General features: G+C 39.6%; 1 protein-coding gene and 1 pseudogene across 1 annotated transcript; both read right to left on the reverse strand.

The window, feature by feature from the left end:
- Positions 1-33: 33 nt before the first annotated feature.
- On the reverse strand, positions 34-24,076 carry DCTN6 (dynactin subunit 6). The gene is made up of 7 exons (XM_032869961.1): positions 23,978-24,076; positions 15,764-15,828; positions 6,585-6,690; positions 5,156-5,244; positions 3,831-3,878; positions 2,652-2,794; positions 34-608 (listed from the first exon to the last, which is right to left on the reverse strand). Exons 1-7 carry the CDS (start codon positions 23,998-24,000, stop codon positions 510-512), a joined length of 573 nt encoding a protein of 190 aa, XP_032725852.1. The 5' UTR covers positions 24,001-24,076; the 3' UTR covers positions 34-509.
- On the reverse strand, positions 18,422-23,971 carry LOC116874902 (annotated as a pseudogene).
- Positions 24,077-24,846: the final 770 nt, after the last annotated feature.

The raw sequence follows: 24,846 nt of genomic DNA on the forward strand, positions 1-24,846 counted from the left end.
TGAAATTTTAAACAGCTCCAAAATCACAGAGGAGAAGATAAGCACATTAGCTTTAATGTAGCTAGCATGCAATAAAAATGAAAAGATCTGTTTTGGGAAAGTTAACACACGTAGAAAAATCGATTAAAGCATGTTCACTAAAAGTCCTGCCAATAGCATTTTTATTTAGTACAATATATGCTAGAATATAAATACACAGCAATATGTCCTTCCTTATCACGGGGAGTCTTTTATACAACTAAAATCCATAGCCGACATTTTATCTGACAAAAGAAAAATAAACTAAACCTGTAAATTCTCAGGAGAAAGGATATAAGAAAATAATGCATTTTATATAAATTACAAAGGACAGTTACAGTGAAAACCCATTACCTTCCTCTCTGACTCAATTTTACAAAATAAAGTCAACATGGATTATTCTGGGAACTGCTAAGAGTGCATGAACACTGTGGCCCTTTCAAAAGACAGTGGTCAAAGACAAACTCTTATCTTGATGTCATGTATTGTTCTTAGTTCTTAACTGGAGTTGAGCTTCCTTTCATAGTCTTCTTTAGGTGGTGGTAGTTTGGCAAGATTTTCATCAGGAAATCCAGCTGTAGTGTCTGAGGCTAAAAAGATAAGATAATTATGGACTGACAAGCAGAAGGCAAAGAATGCCAGGCAGAAATAATTACCACCACGCCAGGGAAATATAGGTGATTTTCACTGGCTTATTTTTGCTTACCTGTTTTTTTTTTTTCTTTTTAATTTACAGTGAATATATGTTAAGTTTGGTAATGAGAAAAAGCCAAAAGATTTTACATATAAAATTATACAGGACTCGGTTTTCAATCCTGCTTTGGCAGACTTTACCCTGGCCTCCAAAAAGTTAAATAGTTCTAATTACAGACAGCAACGTAAGCAGAAACCTGGAGCACACGGTTTTGCACAGGACCCACACAGCATGCAGCTGCGGGCCTCAGCGGCTCTTCCCCCTTCCTGTATCAGCTTTGCCCCAACTTTCCTCACCATGAAACTCACAAGGGGCACTCGTGACAAATACGGAGTTTCAGGCCCCTCCTCTAGACATTGTGATTCAATAAGTCTGGGCAGTCCTTCTTTTAAAAAGGACCTCTACGTGATCACTGTGATCACTGAAATGTGGAAAACAGTATGCATTAAACTTCAGATATTCTTGCTTACTTAACTCTAATCTCCCTTAACCCAATTCGTTTCTCCCTCTTCGATCATTTTTGCTGTTATGAGAAAGACAGTGAAAAGAAAAACGGATTTGTTCTCATTGCCATTTTAGTCTATAGAAGTCATACTTGCTTATATTAGTAATAAAAGCCAAACGTCAGAAAAACAGAATAGCCCAAAGAGAACTGGAGTTCTAATTTCTGATAAAATATGGCTAAGATTCAGATGCAAAGTGATAAATGACTTAAAAAATATTTTCTTTGTGGGGAGGGGAAAGAGGCTGGGTGACTAAAGCACTATATTATGGGCCAAGCGATGAGGATCAAGACCTCAATTAGAATGTCTTCTGTCCAAAGAAAGCCCCAAATGCCCTATCTTATTTACCTCCTAAATGAAACTCTAAATACATATTCTTCATTGTTCTCGGTTCTTAGGAGAAGATAAATTCTCATAAGCCAGGAAAATATCCAAATACATTTGCATATTCACCAACTGTGTTTATTTTCAAGTAGTCTATGTTGGTAAACTAATAGATGGATCTAAGTTGGCTGCCCGATAGACATTTGGTAGGGTCATTCCTTACCCTGGAGGATTAATATTTTAAGAGTGAATCAACATACCCTGGAGGATTAATATTTTAAGAGTGAATCAACAGTTTATAAAGTTTGGTGACGCATCTTTAGTGAAAACACGTAAGACCAGGAAAAACATCTCTGGATTTCTTTTTATCTATCAATTTGTCATTGTCATCTTTGTACATATTTTTGGTAATAACTTGAAGACTGAATAATTTCACTGCAAATAAATTCTAGTTTTAGGAATGTTTTTCTGATGTTTTATTTTAATCATCTGCTTTTTATTTTATTTTTTTTTTAAAGATTTATTTATTTATTTATTTGACAGGCAGAGATCACAAGTAGGCAGAGAAGCAGGCAGAGAGAGAGAGGAGAAAGCAGGCTTCCCGCTGAGCAGAGAGCCCGATGCGGGGCTCGATCCCAGGACCCCGGGATCACGACCTGAGCCGAAGGCAGAGGCTTAACCCACTGAGCCACCCAGGCGCCCCATTAATCATCTGCTTTTTAAATAGCAGACTGCTGTCCCATTAAAACAATCATGTGACATTTTGGGGAAAATCAGCAGCCCTAGAAAGAACTTTCAAGTATAATTAACAGTGTTGTATGAGTTTCAAGCATACAACATAGCGACTCAACAATTCCATTCGTTACACAGTGCTCACCATGATGAATGTAGCTGCCATCAGCAACCATACACTATTCTTACAATATTACTGACTACATGCCCCGTGTTGTACTCTTCATCTCTTTGACTTATTTATTTTATAACTGGAAGCTTGTACCTCTTTATTTTATCCACCCCTCCACCTACCTTCCCTGTGGCAACCACCAGTTTGTTCTCTGTATGTAATTCTGTTTCTTTTGGAAAGAACTCTTTTTAAAGACAGGTTCTAGTACCTGTGGCCGCTCAGTCTGCGCCCGACGAAGGCAGTCTGCACCATAGATCACCGTATTCTCAGGGATGACTTCAAACGTATTCAGGTTGCAGCAAGCCCCAATGATGCAACCACTTGTCAATATTACGTTTCTGCCCACATATGCTGCAGTAAAAACAAAGAAAGACCTGCAATTTAAGACAAATAAGTAGAACACTAACTTTTTTCTAAAATGACTTAAATATTAAATTGCAAACTACCCTTAAGAAAAAAATTTAAGGAAATATTTCAGCTTAGAGTTTATAAAGTAAAGAGGCAGGCGCCTGACTAGTATTAAATGGATTAAAACAGAGCTTTGCAGACTAGTTGTGTGACCTTGGGCAAGTCACTGTAAATTCTCTGAGCAAGTTTATTTATAAGATGGAAAGACTGACCTACTTGCAGTTGGTTGTAAGGAATAAGTGAGATATTAAATGTAAAATGCTGAGCACAGGTTTGACACACAGTAAGTATATAATAAATAGAAAATAACAATGATAATAATTGGTAATCCAAGTTGAAATAATAAACCATTAGATAGATTAACAAAAAGTCTTATAAGTAGCTTCCCTTTGTTCCTGACTGGCTGGAGTAAAGAACTTCTGCAATTAAAGAAAGCAAACTGCTATAGAAAATGATTTTTTCCTTTAATTTTGCAATTATATTAATCAACTAAGTTATCACTGACATTAGTATTTAGTAGAAATCTTTTTCAAATCTTTCATCTGAAAATTATGGTTTAATTCAATCCTGATTTAAATGTCCACAGCTGATTTTTTTTTTTTTTTTTTTTTTAAGGGAGGGAGGAAGGGGCAGAGGGAAAGGGAAAAAAGAATCTTAAGCAGGCTCTACGCCCAGCCAGGAGCCTGACATGGGGCTCAATTTCACAACCCTGAGATCATAATCTGAGCCAAAATCAAGAGTCAAATGCTTAACCAACTGAGCCCCCCAGGCAGATCCATGGCTGAATTTTTAATTCAATATATTAAACATATTGTTAAGTTCCTTAAAGGCAAATAATTAGTCTCGTAACATTTTAGTCCACTTTCAACCATACCCTCCTTCCACATGCCATAGTTTCCACTTAGGTTGTTTTTTCAGGACACAATAAAGAGAAAAGAGATAATCACTATTCACAAAAATAATTCCAAATATAGCTTACCTTTTGATTCAATAACATTATTATCTCCCATTTTCATGGCTTGAGAATCTGTAAGCCAGAGTTAAGTAAATACTGTAAATGTGTTCATCTTTTTTTCCCTCCACTAATTCACTATATCCTTTTTTTCTTTTTAAAGACTTTGTTACAGAGAGTGAGCACAAGCAGGGGGGAGGAGCAGACGGAGGGGAGGAGCAGACGGAGGGGAGGAGCAGACAGGGGAGAGGAAGGCTCCTGCTGAGCAAGGACTGATGCCATACTCAATCCTAGGATACTGGGATCATGACCTGAGCTGAAGGCAGACACTTACCCCACTGAGCCACCCAGGTGTCCCTAATTCACTATATCCTTATCCTGCACCATGGCAGAGGACAAAGGCATGGGAAGGGCCATGCAAGCCCTAGTCTGGCCAGAACTTCTTGCTCAGAGAAGCCTGAAAGTAAAGTTTTAATCTTTAACAAGTATGTCTAAGCAGATGCAGTCGCCTTCTATATTTTTTAAAGAAATGAGCATCTTTTACCCCAATTCTATGGGTAACATATTTTCATGACTGTCTTAAGAAAATTAAAATTACTTATCACCAAATCACTTAATGCTAACACTGCTAACAGTTTGATAGATCATTATATAAATACATACAATTCCCTTTATATAACTGGGAATCAAACGGTATAAAATCAAACTGTATAAACTCTCACAGCTCACTTATTTGGTTCAATTAAATTTGTAAGCAAGCATTATTCCATACCATTAAAATCTTTAAAAACATAGTTTAAAATGACTGCTTAATGGTCCTGATCGTCCATTTTATGCATATAGCTTAATTTATTTAAATATTTTGCTATTGTTAAACATTTAGATTTTTTTCATCCAAGTTTTCCTATCATAAAATAATGTTTTGCTGATACCATGAAAACATTTTACTATCTTTTTAGAGGACAAAAATCAAGCACAAGAACTGATAGCACTCTGGGGGAAAAAAAAGAATGAAATATTTCCATCCCCATCCACCATTTCTTTACATCAGACAGCATACTGCTAACCAAAACCATACAGGAACCAAATGGACAGTGCTGTGGTTCTTAAATCAGGCTAGAAGCCAGGATGCCTATTTCTGTGTCTACTGCCACTCAGTCATTGCTACCCATCAACAAGTTGTAGCAACAGGAGCAAGATGGTACCTGAAGATATGTATGTATGTGTGTGAACTCACACTTATAATATATGTGATATATTTGATAGCTAAAACATGACAATTTCTATGGGACAGACCTGAATGCTAAAGACAGGTGGGAAGAAGAGTTTACTTAAATTGTTGTAAAGGATACAACAGCCAACTTCAAACACATTACTGGTGCCAATGATCATAGGTTTCGGTTCTGGGTCTTCAGCATCAGGAGTGATATTATCAGGGTAACTATAAAAAGAAGAGACAAATCATCAAAATCAATAATGCAATAAGCAATTCTCTTGTTTGAGAATTCGGGTTCACTCTTTCAATTTTACCTCCATCAAGCTTAAAATATATAACTACATAAGTAATTTTTTAATCCAAGTGAATTATTTATCCTCTGTGCTGAAGAACTGATACTGAACTGAAAAAGAACCACTGAAATGTAAAGAAGCCAAAAGCAGATACCTAAAGACATCAAAGTAAAGCTTAATGCGCAGAGGGCCTTTTCCAGGACAAGGTAAAAATGTTGCTGGGTATCATTTTTAGCTTGTTAAATTAGAATCAAAATTGGGCCTGAGTCAGAAAATTTCCATTCTTAATAATCATTCAAGATTGTGAAATGCAAACAGATATTCACATCAAATAATTATTTTATGCTGTTAGGTAGTTTGAAATATTTGGAACATAAAATGTTTGTGGTCTAAGAGGAAGCCATTTTTTAAATGGAGCTTTATCTCTGACAGTTGAGTTACTACAGAATATAGCTGTTGTCAACTGACTTACAGTAAAGGTGCCAAAATAGATTTTAAAAAGAAACTCTTAATATAGTAGAAACTCCCAAATTCTAAGTAAGTGTTAAGACAAATCAATCTCTTTATCACAGTTAAATATTTTCCCAAGGTCTTTCTTAAAAATTCCATACATTTGTTGCTATAAATTAGGTATAAGCTTGAATTTCCTGCCAAAATTTTATCTAGAAAGCTTTACAAATGCTTATGAAAACTTCATAGGTATTACAGTCTAATTCACTAAGATTATGCACATGTTTAATATTTTATTATTTCTTTACTCTTCAAAGTTAAAAATTGCCTCTAGAACCCTCCAAATTTTCAAATATAATTCTGAGTGCTACCCCCACATAAGGTTTATGAAAATATACAACAGAATTAAGTTCATGTGTCTGGGCATGAGTAATAACATTCCAGCCAGAACTGAGAAATCATCCAATCAAAAGACTCTCTTTGGGGTGGTCAGCACAGCACTTGATCGCAAGAGTCAGGAAATGTTTGCTTAACGCACAGAAGAGGTAGTGACATGTAAGGGAAGGCCATCAGACACAGAGGAGGGGATTCTAGTCAGCTACGGACGAGTTCTCTCACCTTGGACAAGTCTCTTCACCTATCTGGTCTCTGGTTTCCTCATTAACTAATTTCTCCTGTTGAAAAGATCCTTAATGTTTCTCTAGTTCTAAAATAGCAGGCTTTTCAGATGTCTTTTGTAAAAGGTTCCTATAGATAAGCTGAAATTAATAAAAACACAATCTGTGCCCCTTCGTTCAGAGTATCTGTAAGAGTCGTACTCACGCATTTATGATAAGCGCCTGTTCCTCTATGAGGTTACCTTCACCGATCACGATGGGCCCGGCTTCGGCAATAATGCGTGCTTTAGGATGGATCACAGTCCTAGGTCCTGTTAAAAATATGATGAAACGGAATTAGTGGTGGAGGCTACGCTTCCAATAGGAGGGGAGAAGATGGGGGGCTGTCAAGGCTATGGGGAAGCACATTTTCAAAAGTATGCGGCAGGCACACTAGGCACATTACAGACGTTATCTCCTCACTGTTATCAACAGTAGTCGGAGCCAGATCTCAAGCCAAGGTGAGTGGAGACAGCCCAGGCTCTGGAGCCAGACAGCCCTGGCTCAGCGGCTGTTTGGAAGCCTCTGTTATCTCAGCAGTGAAATGGGGGTGGCGAGAATACCAGTCTCGCAGAGTGGTTGTAAGGATTAGATGAGATAATGTTTGTAGACACGGTATTCTGGCACATTGTTGGCAATAAAAATTAATTCCCTTCCTTGTTTTGCTTTCCTTCATGAAAATGAGGCTGTCTGCTTACAATGCTGCGGCTTTCTCATGCCAGTGAACCACAAAGCACTTTCTTATTCTAGTGTACTGCAGAGTTAGTCTCTTTATTATGTGGCTAAAAGGCAATATAGGAGCAATGGGAGACAGGAAAGTAAACTAATGTTGTCTTCGTTACTTTGTCTCTGTCCCTATACCAAACCTAACCCCTGGAAGGAGGCAGAGCTTTTGTTGAAAAAGGTTACAGGGAGACAGTGGAAGGAGACAGATGTGATTATTGGAGTCCTAAGACTCTGAGATAGGCCAACTGAGGCAACGTCTCCCAACTCAAATTGAAGGGAGCAAGATGGGGTCTCACACCACATCCATTTCACCATTAGGGTGGAGGAGGCATTGCACTGCTCAAACAGGGACAGCATTCTGGAGTGCTAACACGTTCCCTTCCCTGGTTCCTAATTTCCTGAAGGCCTAGCGTTTGGTGATCATGAAACCACTCAGGAGAAAATAATACCTCACTTTCGCCACTCCCTGCAGCACCGGCCCCGCCCACCACCGAGGCCAAAGGCTATTTCTACTGGTAAACAAGCAGCTGGGATCCACTCTGAAAGTAGGAGAGTGTGGGCAGAAGCGTTGACAGAAGGTGGGAGGCAGTCAGAAAGATGACACTGTTCATGTAGCTCGGTATTGGATTGTGTAAATTAATTTATTCCGTAGTCATTACCTGCCGGTGATGCAGTGCTACAGGTCACAGGGAAACAAAAAGGAATACATGCTACTTTTGCCCGCAGGAGCTTGCGTATCTTGTTTTGTTTATCTTGAAAACTGGAAATACTTAACACACTCACACACAAATGTATTAAAATAAATGAGGTGTTCCTGGTGCCTAGAGAACTGGAAGGAACCTTCCTGCAGCTTTCTTTTTCCCCTAACAATGCTGGGGACTGATAAAGGAGGGTGAGGCCCGAGACAGGATGCACCGGCAAAGGACCCACAGTCTGATAAGGAGCAACAGGAGAGAGGCTTTGCTATTTCTGTCACCTCTCACTCCCCAAGTCCTCAGATGCCAAAGTAAATTTCCCTGGCAACTTCTCCTATTGACGACAGAAGATGGGATTTCTCGGATCTCTGGGAAGGTTCTCAAGTGGACATGTGTGCCTTTTTTTTTCTTTGTTAAAAAAATACACACATTTATAAAAGTATTATGTGCCCATTATAAAAACTCAAAGCAAGGGGTGCCTGGGTGGCTCAGTGGGTTAAAGCCTCTGCCTTCGGCTCAGGTCATGATCCCAGGGTTCTGGGCTCTCTGCTCAGCAGGAAGCCTGCTTCCTCCTCCTCTCTCTCTGCCTGCCTCTCTGCCTACTTGTGATCTCTGTCTGCCAAATAAATAAATAAATAAAATCTTTAAAAAAAAAAAAAAACTCAAAGCAAAAAGTGAAAGATCCTCTCTTTATGCAACCCTATTCCCTAGAGGTAACTATTCTTAAAAGTTTGGGGTATATTATTCCAGACTTAAGTTCTACTATATACTTAAGACCTGTAAATGTCACTGTATATAAAATATATTTTATCATAAAGTTAAAGAATAAATAGAATTTGAAGGTAGAAAAATACGGACTATAGGCACATGGTTTGTTTGTTTGTTTTGTTTGTTTTTAAATCAAGGAACAGGGCTTATTATTCTACAATTTGCTTTATTCACCTGAAAAGTCATGATGATTTTCCCATATAAGTACATTTAGCTAGCTATTCTTTTCAGTGGCTGAATAGTATTTCATATCATATCAACATACCATAATTTATTTAACCAAGCCCTTAATGATGGGCATTTAGATGTTACCACTTTTCGGGGAGAGGTGCTAAAAACAAAACTAAACTACTAAACTAAACTACGAAACTACTAAAACAAACACTGCTACTAAAACAAACACTGGATTCTTTTGAAATGAGAAATTTCTTACAGGTCTTCCAGCTGTGTGAACCAATTTGTATCTATAGTTTGCACAATACCAGATTTGCATTTTACTTTAAAATGCTCTGTGATGGGGGTGCCTGGGTGGCTCAGTCGGTTAAGCATCTGCCTTCGTCTCAGGTCACGAATCCAGGGTCCTGGGATGGAACCCCACATCAGGCTCCCTGCTCCCAGGGGAGCCTGCTCTTCCCCCTCCCTCCTACCCCTCCCCCAGTGGTGCTCTCTCTCTCCATCTGCTTTCTCTCTCTCAAATAAATAAATAAAATCTTAAAAATAAAACAAAATAAAATGTTCTTTGATAAAAAGGTACAAATCATTCAATTTTAGGTTCTTTGTCATTAGAGCCCTGCCAGCACCCCACCCCTCATCTGGAAGGTCCTGACCCTGGTCTCTACCACGGAAAGGCTGTGTGCTTCATCTCTCAAATGCCTGTTCTCTCCCCCTTAAAAAGATGAGATCTGGAGCAACCTACTTCATCGTGTTGAAGTGTGGGTTATACGAAATAATGTCTGAAAGGCAGATCACAGGGTCTGGTCCATAATTGTTAAAAATGGGAGGTTCATCACTATCTGACACCAAAGGCTATTTGTATAACTATCATAATAAGCAAAACAACTCCTTCTGGTCTGAGAGACAAAAAAGGGGTCCACTTTACTCCTCTACTCAGTTACCAGGGTAGTAACTCCTTTTAATCAGCATGGAGAAATTTATATATTACTGTAAAATAGTAAAAGAAATTAAAAAAGTATTTTCCATACTAGCATTAGAATCTTAGGGAAGAGATCATCACGCTGTGATAGAAAGCAGATCGGCTGCCACTGCTGGACAAGAAGCCAGCTGCACTAGCTATTCTGCTGGTCCTCAAGCTGTAGCTTTTGACAGCAAGTCCACCTGCAAGAAGCTACTTGAGAATGGACTAGTATGACAAGGTTATCACTGAAACCTGCCTTTCTTTAAAAGTTCCTCTAAAGTGTAGCTCTGAAAACAAGTGATATTTCCATTTTTCCCTTTCAAAAATGATATAATACATGTTAATTATACAAACACAAATTTTTTAAAAAAATGAAATTTGGAAAAAACAAAGACATGATCTCCATGTCTCATACAATTTTTAAATATAACGCCTGAGCTATTTTAACCAGGCATTTTATATTGTTATTACCATTTTTATCACTATCAATAAGTTAGCTAGAAGAAAACTGGAAAACTCCTGGTTAGAAATCTGAAGGCCCTGAGATAGGAAGCAACATCACCAGCTTGGGTGAGATCTGCACTTAAGACAGCACCTCCCCCTGGTGGCAGTACCGCCAAACTACAAGTCCTCATATTTGGGGCGGAAAGAACGTAAAAAGTCAAAATGTAAACTTTGAATTGTGAAGTAACAGCAAAAGTCATGGGTGATAATAAACTGAACAGCTCCCCTAAACCTGTCCTAGGTCTTCTGGGGTAGAGACTAGAGAGGTTAGTACACATGTCCTTAGGCACATGACTGCTAAGATTTTGGTTTGGAAGGCTGGCCAAAGGGCCATTCGGGGGCAGGTGTGCAGTCCACAGTGTGGACTCCGTCTCTGCACAGTTTGGGGCTGGTGGCTGGCACCAGAGAGCCCAGACATCCAAGTGCTATTCCAAGTCCCGGGCAGCTGCAGCTGACTAAAATGTGAGCACTGACTGTTCTACACTCTACCACATGCGAGAAGCACTTTTACCTAGAATGGGTCTGACTGCAAACCAAGTTTAAGAGTCTTGAGGTTAAAATGCTTTAAAAATAAAATCTGTCACCATGGAAAGATTTTTTTTTTTAAAGGTTGTTGTGAACTTCTTGGAGCTCTCACTGGCAGGGTAGTTTGTATATTTTCTTACCAAATGCGCTGAAACCCTATTTGGCTTATCTCCTTGTTTGGATAAATGTGTCTAGAGTTGGAGTTGCCTTGCCGGCTGATGAATTATTTTTCTAAATGGTTGGCTGGGCTTGATGCAACACAGCCAGAAAGGCATTCCTCGCATCAAATTTCCATTCCCCTCATTTGGTAAAGGACATTTTTCCTGTCTGTCTTTGCCACAGAAAGCAATCTCTGTGCACATTTTCATATGTCAATAAACAGTTCAAAAAGCCACAAGCTTTTTCCTTTGAAAATTAAAACAATTCTTTTGACCTGTAAGCTGAAGTACCTGTAAGCACGGCTTTATATTTGATGAAGTTTAAATCAAAGCCACTGTTCTGCCTTATTGAAAAAGATTTCCATGGTAAAGGGAAGCTTTTGATCTCTATTAAAAACTCTAATGGACAGAAAGAGTAAGTGGGACATAGGGCTTCCATCTCAGGGTTTCACACTGTGTGGAGTTCTGCCTTCCTACCTGCAATGTCCCAACCAAGCCCTGTCCTAAGACCAGGAGACTGACTTTCACCCCATGGTGGGACTACAGACTGTGCTTAGAAGTGACTTTCTGCAATGTTTTTCAGCTTTCAAAGCAAAATTTAAGGAAATAATGCATGGCCCCAAATCCAAGGCAGCCTAATTACAAACAGGCTCGATACTATGAAACCTTGTTTACCGGCACTGTAATTAACAAGAGAGCTGTTATTTTTCCCAAGGTCTGTTTCCCAGCAGCCTCTAATGAAAGGGGTCAGGTTCCAGCAGAGCCTCAAGTCACAGAATTCCTGCTTAAGGACAATACTCCAAAGCTTCAGACTAGTTTATTTGATAAACCAAACACCTGATATTTCTAGAATAGAAGATCAGGTTTCACTGAAACACAGAGAAGGAAAAAATTACTTTCGAAATATTTCAGAATGGAATAATCTGGTAGGAGTATAACCAACTAGGAGACGGAAAGTTATGCATAACATCCTGTGAAAAATCCATTAATTCAACTACACTTAAGTTTATTGTTACTTAACCCAGAAAATAGAGCTTATTAAGTGTTCAAATCTCCCTATCCATAGCATAAGAGAAGAAGACTTTATTCTGGTATATTAGGCAAAAACAATAAATAAATGAATGAATGAATGAATAAATAAATAAATAAATAAATGCCATAAATCAGAAAACAAACAAACCAACCATGGTGGAGAGAGTAAGTTTATATTAAATAACTTATCTCTACTCTCCCAGTTGATTTAACTTTGTATCTCCTAGGAGCTTTTTAATCTGATGTATTACATCAGAAAAATGAATTAATAACAGTTAAAAGTTTTTACATTTACATTTATCTGGGGAGGGAGAGGGAAAAGGGAAAGGGAGAGTGAGCACCTTAAGCAGTCTCCATACCCAGGGCACCCAACATAGAGCCCAGTGCAGGACTGGGTCTCACAACCCTGAGATCATAACCTGAGTCGCAATCAGGAGTCGGACATTTAATTATCTGAGCCACCCAGGCACCGTGATTAGAGATATCTTATACCAAATATAACAATGATGGAGGGCGCCTGGGTGGCTCAGCTGATTAAACATCTGCCTTGGGCTCGGGTCATGATTCTAGGGTCCTGGGATCAAGCCCCACGTCGGGCTCCCTGCTCAGCAGAGTCTGATAACCACTCTCCCTCTACCCCTCCCCCCAACTCATTCTCTCTCTCTCTTAAATAAGTGAAAAAAAAAAAAAAATCCTTAAAAAAAAACAATGATAGGGATGCCTGGGTGGCTCAGTTGGTTAACCCGCTGCCTTCCACTCAGGTCACGATCCCAGGGTCCTGGGATTGAGTCCCACATCAGGCTCCTTCCTCATTGGGGAGCCTGCTTCTCTCTCTGCCTCTGCCTGCCACTCTACCTGCTTGTGCTCTCTCTCTCTCTCTGACAAATAATTAATAAATAAATAAATAAATAAATAAAATCTTTTTAAAAAATGATAGAAAATGGCTCTCTAAATACCGATTCTAGAAAGTTTCCATACTTATATATACAATCAAAGATGAGAAACACAAAACAAAAAAACAACAACAAAAAGATAAGAAACACGTAATGAAAATGAAGAATTGTAAAAGACTAAACAATGGGTAACTATATCCCTTCTGAATATTTTCCTTAATTTAAAAAACGGAGATATTTCTATCAAGTATTTTAGCAAATTTTCTTGTTTAAAAAAACTGGGTCAAAAATAAGCATAACAAGTACTAACTTAGATTCATTCTATGACAAGCTTCAAATCACTAGTTAAAAAATTATGACCACTTCTTACACTATTAATCTATCACTGAAAATCTGTATTGAACTGTCATTTTATATCTTAACCACAGAGCTGTGTACTATCAGCTAGAGGAAAAACCTATATGGAAAGTAGATTTAAACACTGTATTTCCTGGGGTGGCTCAGTGGGTTGAAGCCTGCCTTCGGCTCATGTCATGATCCCACGGCCCTGGGATCGAGTCCCGCATTGGGCTCTCTGCTCAACAGGGAGCCTGCTTCCCTTCCTCTCTGCCTGCCTCTGCCTAATCGTGATCTCTGTCTGTCAAATAAATAAATAAATAATAAAATAAAATAAAATAAATAAAAAATAAACACTGGATTTCCTTACATAATTTCAACATTAGGGACGATTGGTTGACATAAGGATAAAGAAAAGAGAGGAGCGTAAAGTAGTGAAAGACAACAGGAGAAACAAGAAAGCGAGCGCTAACTCCTGGTAACCCTCATGTTCTAATCCCATGCAGTGGTCAGTGGCCCACCCTTCCTTTTCACAGGAGAAAGGTTTTCCTGCTATTCTACATAAGCTTCTACAAGTAACAGGTGTTTTTTTCCAAGTCAGAAACACACACACACACATATATATACACCTTGTACGCTGAGCCAGCAGGGGTGTTGATGCCACCTTTGCATCTGTTCCATAGTGGTATAGTATACTTAGTTTAGAATGGGGAAGAAGGAGAAATGAAAGGAAAAATGTGTGTTATTAGATACATTATTTTAGTCTTACTTTCATTCTAATTATAGAATACCTTGTGAGCTAATGAGAGGGTTATTTCTCAAATCACAATGAAAAGCATAAGAATACCAGATTAAAAATAGTGCAGAAGAGCACCGATAAACAAGTGGCCATCATGATTTCTCCTCATAAAAAGTTTGCAAGCGGTTTGGGAATTCACAAAGAGTTAACATAGCACTGAACAGAAACTGGGTCATCTTCTAAACTCTGAAATTCTGTCAACTTAAAATAATTACATAAATCCAACCTGGCAAATTCCCAGTGATGTTCCATAATCCCAGCACAATCATCACGTGTTCTCTAAGACATGATGCCTAAATTGGTCAGAGGCTTAGACTTAATAAAATTCGTATTTTTTTTTTTCCTATTAAAGATCCTGTTGGTGTAAGGGAGCAGGGCATGTTTTCTCTCTGAAAGCTCTACTCTGGTAACGAGCAGCTGCTAGTAAGGACAGACTCACGTTTGTAAAGCTCCAAGGGCATGACAGGCCGTGACAACATATGTAAAAGAATAAGTGGCTAAAATGTAAGTTTGGGAGAACTTAATCATGTCCATATAAGCAAGATGCCACCTGTTAAACTGTTCATTTGATTTCAGTGTTGGATCTCACCTCTAGCAAGGCTACACAATGTTAAGATTAAATGGTGCGATTAGCTAGAGTTAGGATTTGGGCAATGACTTTCACAAACATTCTCTTATTGAATCCTTCAAAAACCTATGAGGTAGGCACTCCTATTTTGCATGTCCCAAAAACTGCTAATTGCCACTAGATATCCATGCTTTCCTCTTCCCTGGTAACAGAACCCTATTGGACTGGGAGAAGCAAAGCAGAGTTCAGACTATGATCTCCCAGCCTTCCCTGCAGCTACACATGTCCATGACACTAAATCCAAGGCAGAGACTGTATATACAAAGAGAGACTGTGTGGAACTTTCAGGAAGACTATTTAAAGGAAACTGACTCAACTGGGAGGTACACCTTTTTGTCTCCACTCCTCCCTTTTCTTATCCAAGATCACTCTTGGTGCTTTAGGATCGCATCCTGGCCTACAAGGCCAGAGCCCCCGGACAACCAACTAAGCAGTCCTGAATTGCCCACCTCTATGTTTCTTTATATAAAATAATAAACCTCTGCATAGATAGAGCCACCACTATATGCAGCTGAACCTAATTCTAAAACACACAATTATACGCGGATAGGGAAAATGAAGGTCAGTGAGGTTAAGTGGTCTACTAAAGTAAACCGACAGGTAAAGAGCAAGGACGCCAACCCAGGTCTGTCAGACTCCATGGTCCACACTCCTTAACAGGAACATGTAAGCTCCACGAAGCAGTACCTTGTTTGCTGTGTTCACTCCTGTGTCCCTAGTGCTAGCACATGCCTGGCACACAGCAGGCACACATTTGGATGTTTCTCAAATAAATCAATGACTTCATTATATTGCCTCATTAGTTTATCAGACAGAAACATAAACATAGAGTCCATCAGAGGGCCTGGCTGGCTCACTGGGCGGAGCACGCGACTCAATCTCAGGGTTCTGAGTTTGAGCTCCACGTTGGGTGTAGAAATTACCTAAAAACAGAATCTTAAAAAAGTTTCCATCAAACTTAATTCTACTAGAAATATTTAATATATACAGGAACAATACATTATTTTGTCAATAAAATTAGGACATCAGTGAAACAGACAAAATATAAAACCTAATTAACTGTAAAGCACTGAAATAAATTACATCCATTTTTTAGAAATAATCAAAAAACTATTTAACTAAATAACTAATAAACTATTTTCTTACCTATGGTTACATCACCCCGAATTTCACTTTCTACACACACAACTGCTCCAGGAGCAATCTTCACACTGTAGAAAGAAAAAGGTAATATTCACCATGGGTACATTTTAAAAATATTGTTATAGGAGTTATCTTAACACTGCAGTGAGAAAAAGGTTTAAAAAATGGATTTAAAAAACTGTAAGAAAATAGGGTATTTAATATATTATAAAATTCTCAGGAGCCATACAATCCATTGGCTAAAATCACTAATGATACCTTATTAAAATGCTTGAGGGAGTGCCTTGGTGGCTCAGTTAAGTGACTGACTCTTGGTTTCTGCTCAGGCCATAATCTCAGGGTCACGGGATTGAGTCCTGTATCAGGCTTTGTGCTCACTGGGGAGTCTGCTTGAAATTCTCTCTCTCCCTCTGCCCCTACTCCCTGTGCTCACTCTCTTTCTCTAAAATAAATAAATCTTTTAAAAAATGATAAAAATAAAATGCCCAAGAAAAGAGGCTTTGGATTCTTTTAACACCAGCATTGTTTCCAAATAGGATAAAACTGAATACACCTAACTATCCATTAGTAAGGGACTGATTAATACTAATAACTATGGTACACCACAGTTTATTACACAGTCAAAAAAAAAGAAAGAATAATATTTTATGTAAAGATTTGGAACGATTTCCAAGCTATATTAAGTCAAAAAAGATCAAAGCCAGAAAATGGAGGGTATATCATACACCATAAATTTTGTAAATTTTGTAAAAGAATGTACATTCAAAATATTTAACAACCAGCAAGGTAATATTAATATAGAAATCAATGCAGAGATTTAAAATTTACAAAGATTCCTATTTATTCTCTAACTATATATGTTATAAAACTGCTTACTGAGTGATATAAATTGGAATGCAAATTGGCCCCATATTACTAATGTACAAATAATTTACTGATGCTTTTTGATATTCTGTGACGTCCTGTTTAACACAGCTCAATCTAGCTAAATGCTGCCTTGGCTGGGCATGAGCGGACATGCAGAACTATAACAAATGACTCCCCCTGCCCTTAAACTGATAATCATTTGGTAACTTGTTCTTATTAAGTATTTTCCTTAGTAGTAATGAAATTATTCATGGTGTTAAATATGCACTCAGCTTCTCTAAAATAGTAGCAATACCATGTTAGCTAATTTTACTTTATAATCCTATTTGGATTTTTCAAAATTTTGATTTCTAGTTGTTCACTGCAAATATATAGGAACACAATAATTTTGGGGGCGCCTGAGTGGCTCAGTAGGTTAAGTGTTAGACTCTTGATTTCAGCTCAGGTCTTGATCTCAGGATCGTGAATTCAAACTCTTCATTAGACTCCATGCTAGGTGTGGAGCCTACTTAAAAAAAAAAAAAAAAAAAGAAGAAAATGAGATAAAAGAAATATAATTTTGTATATTGACTTTGTTTCCTAAAACCTTGCTAAACCCACTCAGTTCACATAGATTTTCTGGGATTTCTCACAAAAAGAATTTTGTTGTCTGTGAATGGGACAGTTTTACTTCTCTTCCAGTCTACATGCATATTATTTCTTTTTCTTGCCTTATTGCCCTGGTTAAGACTTTCAGTATGATGTTTAATATCCTTAACCTGTTCTGGCTCCATAAGACCAACAAAACCTATCAAACTACCTTTCTAAGCCATGAATGATGCGTTTTATTTTTATTTTATTTTATTTTATTTATTTAACAGAGTGAGCAAAAGCAGGCAGAGAAGCAGGCAGAGGGAGAAGCAGGCTCCCGACTGAGTAAGGAGCCTGACATGGGGTTTGATCCTAGGACCCTGGGATCATGACCTGAGCTGAAGGCAGTCGCTTAACCCAGTGGTTGGTGGTGAGCCACCCAGCTGCCCCGAATGATGCATTTTAAATAAATTAATAAAACCTGGTATGTAAAACAGTTGAAATATTCTTTTTTTTTTTTTAAAGATTTTATTTATTTATTTGACAGAGAGAGATCACAAGTAGGCAGAGAGGCAGGCAGAGAGAGGAGGAAGCAGGCTTCCCGCCGAGCAGAGAGCCCGATGCGGGGCTCGATCCCAGGACCCCGAGATCATGACCCGAGCCGAAGGCAGAGGCTTTAACCCACTGAGCCACCCAGGAGCCCCCAGTTGAAATATTCTTGACCAAAATGTTAATGCTTTGGTTTATAAATTTTCTAAAAACTTGTTTTCTTATTTTAGCAAATGTTTTTCAAGCAGTAAGAACCATAAATGTAGAGTATAATGATTCACTCATATCAATATTATTTTTTAAGTTCTATAAATATTCATGTATGAAAATATTTGCTTATTTTTAACTTATAGTAGATAGTATAAAAATGCTAATGGTACTTTCTACTCGTTTTTCATGTCTTTTTTTTGGACATTTCTTTGGTTAAAAAAATTGTTATTGCCAGGTTTTCTTTTTTTCCAAATGTTTTACTGTGAGGCAGTTTCATGCTTTCGTATTTGTCCTCCTTGATTAACGTAAATTTTCATTATATGAAACATGAACTTAAACAGGACATGCTTGCCATTCTAACAAAATATTTAAAGTAATTAGCACATTAAATTTCTCTAACTTTTGAGCATCATTTACAACTGATGCAACCAATACAGCCACACCAGTGTGTACCTGTTAAATATTCGTATTTGCTTGAATATTTCCAAACCAACTTCAGAGGAACAGACAAGGTACTAATAATCTTTACCACCTTCAGAGAGAGGAGCTGGATAGCAAGGACACAATGGCATACAGACACTTTTTCATTAGATGCCCATTTTTTAACTGCTTGCATTTTGAAACCCACAAATGCACTGCTTATTCAATATGTACATAAAACAAAACAAAAAAGAGCGTGATAAAATTTTCTTAACACCAGGTGCTAAATGGGTACTGGATTCATTTCCATAATCAGGGTGATTATTTATTTATCCCTATTTCCTTAAAAAATCTCCCTCAAATTATGATCCCTATATGCCCTCCCCCACTTAAGCTTTATTTTACCTAAAAATACTTTGTTGTAACTCTTAAGTATCATTTAATTAATTTTAGACTTCTCAGTTTCCCTTTAAGATTTTTTTTTAAGATTTATTTATTTGAGAGAGAAAGAGAGAGCACCAGGAGGAGGAACAGAGGGAGAGAAAATCTCAAGCAGACTCTGCCCTTAAGCCAGATAGATGCAGGGCTTGATCTCATAACCCTGGAATCATGACCTCAATCAAAACCAAGAGTCCAGTGCCACCCAGGTGCCCCAAGACCAGTTTTTTTGTTCTTTAAATCACTGTTCCTATTGCTTCAACAACAATCTTTTTTACCAAGGATAAAATTATTATTCATTAGTATCACTTCTCCTTACTTCCAACCTTCAAATAAATACCCAGCTATCACATATATAACCTTATTATGTCATATTCAATGACATTGGTTATAGTATTTCTAGATCATTGTCTATACCTGTTCTGTGTCATATTACATTCAGGATGCTTGATACATGACACAAGTCAATGTAAGTAAGAAACAAAAGGTTGTGTTATGAAATAAATATGAATACTTAGAATAGTCAGTATAATCATATTCTGGTCCATTTCTTGTATTAGTTTGTTCAGGGTAATGAGGAGTTTTTGCTTTTATTTCTGATGGTAATCAAATGATGATGCACCTATAATTTAACTAAGACACTTGAACACCTTTGTTGACAATTATTAGGACACTTCCTGGAAAATACTGTATCAATATGCATCAGGAATCATCAACACAGTCACAATGCTTGACCTCGGAAATCTATTTCTGGAGTTCTCTCATCAAGAATTCAATAGGAGAGGGGCGCCTGGGTGGCTCAGTGGTTTAAAGCCTCTGCCTTCGGCTCCGGTCGTGGTCCCGGGGTCCTGGGATCGAGTCCCGCATCCGGCTCTCTGCTCAGCGGGGAGCCTGCTTCCTCCTCTCTCTCTCTGCCTGCCTCTCTGCTTACTTGTGATCTCTGTCAAATGAATAAATAAAATCTTTAAAAAAAAAAAAAAAAAGAATTCAATAGGAGGACTATATATATGCAAAAATTCGCAATGTTGTTTAGAATAATGAAATCGTAAAAGGGGAGGAGTAATGAAATAAAATATAATCATCACCTAACTGGAACACTATATACTCCCTAACAATTAAAAGAAAAAACAAGATAAAACTACCTTTTTTTCTGTCTCTCTCTTTTTTTTTTTAAAGATTTTATTTATTTATTTGACAGAGAGAGACACAGCGAGAGAGGGAACACAAGCAGGGGGAGTGGGAGAGGGAGAAGCAGGCTTCCCACCAAGCAGGGAGCCAATGAGGGGCTTCATCCCAGGACCCCGGGATCATGACCCCAGCTGAAGACAGACGCTTAATGACTGAGCCACCCAGGCTACCCAAAACTACTTTTTTTTTTTTTTAAGATTTTATTTATTTTTTTATTTGACAGACAGAGATCACAAGTAGGCAGAGAGGCAGGCAGAGAGAGAGGAGGACCAGGCTCTCTGCTGAGCTGAGAGCCCGATGCGGGGGTCGATCACAGGACCCTGAGATCATCACCTGAGCTGAAGGCAGAGGCTTTAACCCACTGAGCCACCTAGGCGCTCCCCACCTTCCAGTTGTTTAGTTCTCATTCTTAATAATGGACGGAGAGCCAGAGATTATCAGATAAATCAGGAAAGCCTCCAACTAAAAAGGAAAAAAAGCAAAACAAAGAGGAAAAAGAACAGTTTGAGGAAACACAGACAATTCAGGTACTAAAAGAAAACTTAAAAAAAAAAACACCTTATAATTCAGAGAAATAAGAGACATTACTGCATAAAACAAGACAGACGTCTATAAAAAAGGAACAATGTCTAAGAAAGAGCTCCAAGGGGCGCCTGGGTGGCTCAGTGGGTTAAGCTTCTGCCTTTGGCTCCGGTCATGATCTTGGGGTCCTGGAATTGAGTCCTGCATTGGGCTCTCTGCTCAGCGGGGAGCCTGCTTCCCCCTCCCCCTCTGCCTGCCTCTCTGCCTACTTGTGATCTCTCTCTCTCTGTCAAATAAATAAAATCTTTTTAAAAAATTAATAAAAGAAGAAAGAGCTCCAAGAGATTAAAAACATGATCGAAATTTGAAATCACTAGGAGTGAGGTTAAAAAAAAGAGCTCTTCCAGGAAGCAGAACAAAATGGGGAGGAGGAGGGGAAGGAGAGAAAAATGAGAAAATTAGAGAATCCAAATAAAAGAAACCTCAAGGGGTGCCTGGGTGGCGCAGTTGGTTCAGTGTCCAACTCCTGGGTCAGCTTAGGTCATGATCTCATGGGTCCTGGGATAGAGTCCCACATTGCACTGGGCTCCAGCTCAGCAGTCTGCTTCTCTCTCTCTCCCTCTGCCCCCCCACTGTGCTGTCTCTTTCTAAGGAAAAGGAAAAAAAAAAAAAGAAAGAAATCTCGAAAGAAGAAAAGAATTTGTAGAAAAAACTATTTAAAGAATAATACAAGAAAATTTCCCATTACTAAAGGATATTAATCTCAACTCTAAAAGGATACGAATGCAAAGGACCCATGCCAAGTAACATCCTCTTCAAATTTCTGAATGCCATGCTAAAGATCCTTATAGTTTGCAGAACAAAAAAAACAAAACCAAAACAAAAAACAAAGTCACACAGAGCGATTGAAATCATCAGAATGGCTTCAGAGTCCTCAAAAGCAATACTGGAGGCTAGAAAACCGGAACACAATAGCTACAGAATGCTAAGCAAAAAACTATGTTCAAACTAGAGCTACCTATCCAACCAAACTAGCAATCAAGTATGGAAGGAGAATAAAGACATTTTCATACTTACTTCAGTAAGTATTTATACTTGCTTTCATTCATACTTACTTTCATACATACTTACATTCATACTTACTTTAAAAAAAAAAAAGATCTCTTAAGTACTCTTTATTAGGAAGCTGCCAAAGGATGTACCAAGCTAAATAAAAGCCAACAGACAAGATAGATTCTAGAAACAGAGGTCCCAGTGTGTGAGGACAGAAGGAAATTATCAGGACAAAAGTCATGCATCAGCCTCAGAGAACAAAGCTGATAGGTTTCAATGGGGAGATCGTAAAAAAAAAAAAAAAAAAAAAAAAAGACGATGACAGATTATGTGATGGTTTACTAGATATCTGGTATATCTGTGAGAAGATTTGAAAATCATCAGTACATAGAAAAGAAAGGATATGAAAATAATGAACTTATTTTGTTAAATTTTAGATTAATTCAGGTTGAGGATCCATAGAAAATTCAAGAGAAAGACCCAGTAAGAAAGTCAAAACACAGAGCTAGAGAGTTCGAGACCAGAAATAAAGGTCTGAGAGTTAGCAGGGTACAAACGCCTTAATGTATCTCTCCATCATCCACATTCCAGAATCCCCCTAAATATTCGCTAATACAAGTGCAAAGTATCACCAAAAATATTTTTCTTAAATCACACAAACTTCCCTACTGATAGGGAAAGATTAAAAAAGGAGACATACACAATTTTTTCTCCTACCACCAAGTATTTTTAAAACTCTAAAAGAACCAAACCCAAACTGATAATCCCTGAGTCTATCTTCAAGAAATATTTGTGAGATCAGACACAGCTACATCTGTTTCCATCATTTTGACATACAGCGACTTTCTACAAAGCACAAGTTAATGAAATTCTAGAAATGATGAATCTGGGTTATGTGTTTACTGAAGTCCCAGAAAAAATATAACCTTTCTACCCAGTGCATGAAAAACTTGAGTACCATGGAACAGAAAGCAGAAATAGCCGAACCCTCTCATTTTATAGATGAGGAAACTGAAGCCAAGAGATTAGAAATTTCCCGAAGCAGCTGGTCCCTGAGGCATCATTATCCGAACACCAACATGTCTTTTCTGTTTGAAAAGTTTCCTGGAAACATCCTGACATGTTGGGTATTTTTCCTGTGAGAGCAGAATGATGCTGTCTTGAATACATCACCTTTCCTAAGTGCTATTCCTCTGATGCTTTTCATTTAGAGTGGCGGGTGTGTTAAAATAATGCAATTTATTAGGCCCTGGTCAAATAAACCAGGCTTTCTAAAATGCCTCTTGTTTTAGACCTTATTTCCTGGTTTCCATTTCCTCAGCCTCCCTCTCAGTATGATTTTTTAGGAAAAGGGCATTAGCTAACACTTAACTTGTCCTAGACAAGTGAGGAGAGGAGCGATTCCCAAGTGTCCCTCTGTCCAGTCTTATGCCTAAGGGAGAGGACCAAGGTCGAGTTTGTGTCCCGATCAGCATACTTCTGAGGCCTAAAATAATTAAATTCACGACTAGACCAACTCAAACACAGTCCAAACATCTCCGTGTACACTCCACTGCACTTCGGAGTGATGTGGCCGGTGCGGGGGGGGGTGGAGAGGGCGGACTCAGACGGCTGGAAGGAAAAGGCTTAGCCGAGGACCTACTAAAATAACTGCCTCAAGAGAAGAAAACCCTAAATTTTCATTTATTACGACGGAATCGGTTTTCCTGTTCAAGGAAGAGTCAGTAGAGGGTGCTCAACGCGGCTGCTTTCGGAGTAAGTCCTTCTCCCATCCAGCCCGTCTCTGCCACCACCCGTTTCCAGCAGTGAGGACTGCTGGAGAAAGCCCATCGCTGTCCTCACGGATTTGCGAAGGAGCTTATCCAGGCAGCTCCGGGCCAGGCGCGGCCCCCCTTTGGACGAGCGACGGCGACGCGCTGACACAACACACACCGCCCCTGACTGGGCAGGAGGGGACTGGGGTGTGGCCGGCACTTCCGCGGCCGTCTCGGAACGCCCGGAGGAGGATGCTGTTACAGGCCGCCAACCATGGGAGGCGCACCAAACGGGGCAGGATTTGGGGGGGCGGGGGCGTCCCTCTGTGTCCCGGGGCAGTGGGCGACGACAGGCTCCCCGCACAAAGCCTCCGGAGACCCTCTCTGCGCCGGCGCGTTGCGGAGGAGGGCGACGGGACCGAAGAACAAAAACCTTCCTGGCACCGATTCCACGTCCCTTCCCCATCCTCCCTGACACTCCCTTCGTCGCCTCCTCCCTCAGCGGCCGCCAGCTCTGGGCTTTAACAACCAGCCCGGCCGAGCGCCCGGGAGAAGACACCATCTCAGCCCCTGCCACTGGCGACCAGAAGCAGATTTGCCGCGCCTGCGGAGTGTAGAAATAGGCTTTTTCAAACAGCGGACTCACCTCTTTTGAGTCTTCTCCGCCATGGTTTGGACCCGGTCTCCAGTTGGAGCGGAGATCGACACAACCTCCTGGGTCCAGCGATGATCTCTACAAGCGATTGGAGCGCCTGGCAGGATCGGGCGGGGCGGGGCTTGCTGGGATGGAGGTTTCTCCTCCCCCTGGCTGTGGCGGCTGGTACAAGGCAACCCTGCGTGGGCTCTGGCTGATAGCGCTGCCCTGGGATGGATAGACTTGGATTTAAAACAGCGACCTGGTCCAACCCGGCACACATCCTGTCGACCTCATCATAGGCCACCGTTCTTTTTCGGTCTGCTTCTTGCTGCTTAAGATTCCGGCCAGGCCCCTGCGCCCTTTTCTCTTGTGTGAGCTCACCTCTTCCTGGGCGATCTCAGCATTCCCATAGGTTAATACCTTCCTACCTGCCGGCTTTCTCGGGTTGATACCTCTAGTTCTGTCCTCTTTGCCGAGCTTCCCATCTGGTTACTTCATTGTACTTGGCATCTCCACTTGGATGCCTCAAAGTTCTATCAAACCTAAAACGTATAGAACAGAGCTTTTGAATTACGCCCTCAGTTGGTTCTCTGATCTCCATCTCAGTGAAGGGATCCACCATTCACCTAGATGCTCAAGCTAGAAACTCAGTAGGCAGCCTAGGCTTTCCTCACCTCCCTGCACAGAATGCATAGGCAAGACCCTGCCACCTCTCTAAACAGCCAGCTCTTCCGGGCAGTCCGCTCCCTCCACCCCCGTCACATCCCCATCCCCACCCTCCAGCCCCCATCCAAGCCATTCTCCTGTAGCCAAATGTCACTCTGTAAAAACCAATCCAGTTATTTCACTTCCCATTCTTTATAAAATCCAAATTCTTT

The sequence above is a fragment of the Lontra canadensis genome, unplaced genomic scaffold, assembly GCF_010015895.1.
Source record: "Lontra canadensis isolate GAN:19392208 unplaced genomic scaffold, GSC_riverotter_1.0 scaffold39, whole genome shotgun sequence".
Taxonomy (NCBI): domain Eukaryota; kingdom Metazoa; phylum Chordata; class Mammalia; order Carnivora; family Mustelidae; genus Lontra; species Lontra canadensis.

Coding starts and splice junctions, on each gene's coding strand:
- DCTN6 (XM_032869961.1), bottom strand. CDS start 24,000: ATGGCGGAGAAGACTCAAAAGAG. Junction 15,829..23,977: donor GCGGAGAAGACTCAAAAGAG/GTGAGTCCGCTG, acceptor TTCTTTCTACAG/TGTGAAGATTGCTCCTGGAG. Junction 5,245..6,584: donor CAGGCGCTTATCATAAATGC/GTGAGTACGACT, acceptor TTCTTTTTATAG/TTACCCTGATAATATCACTC.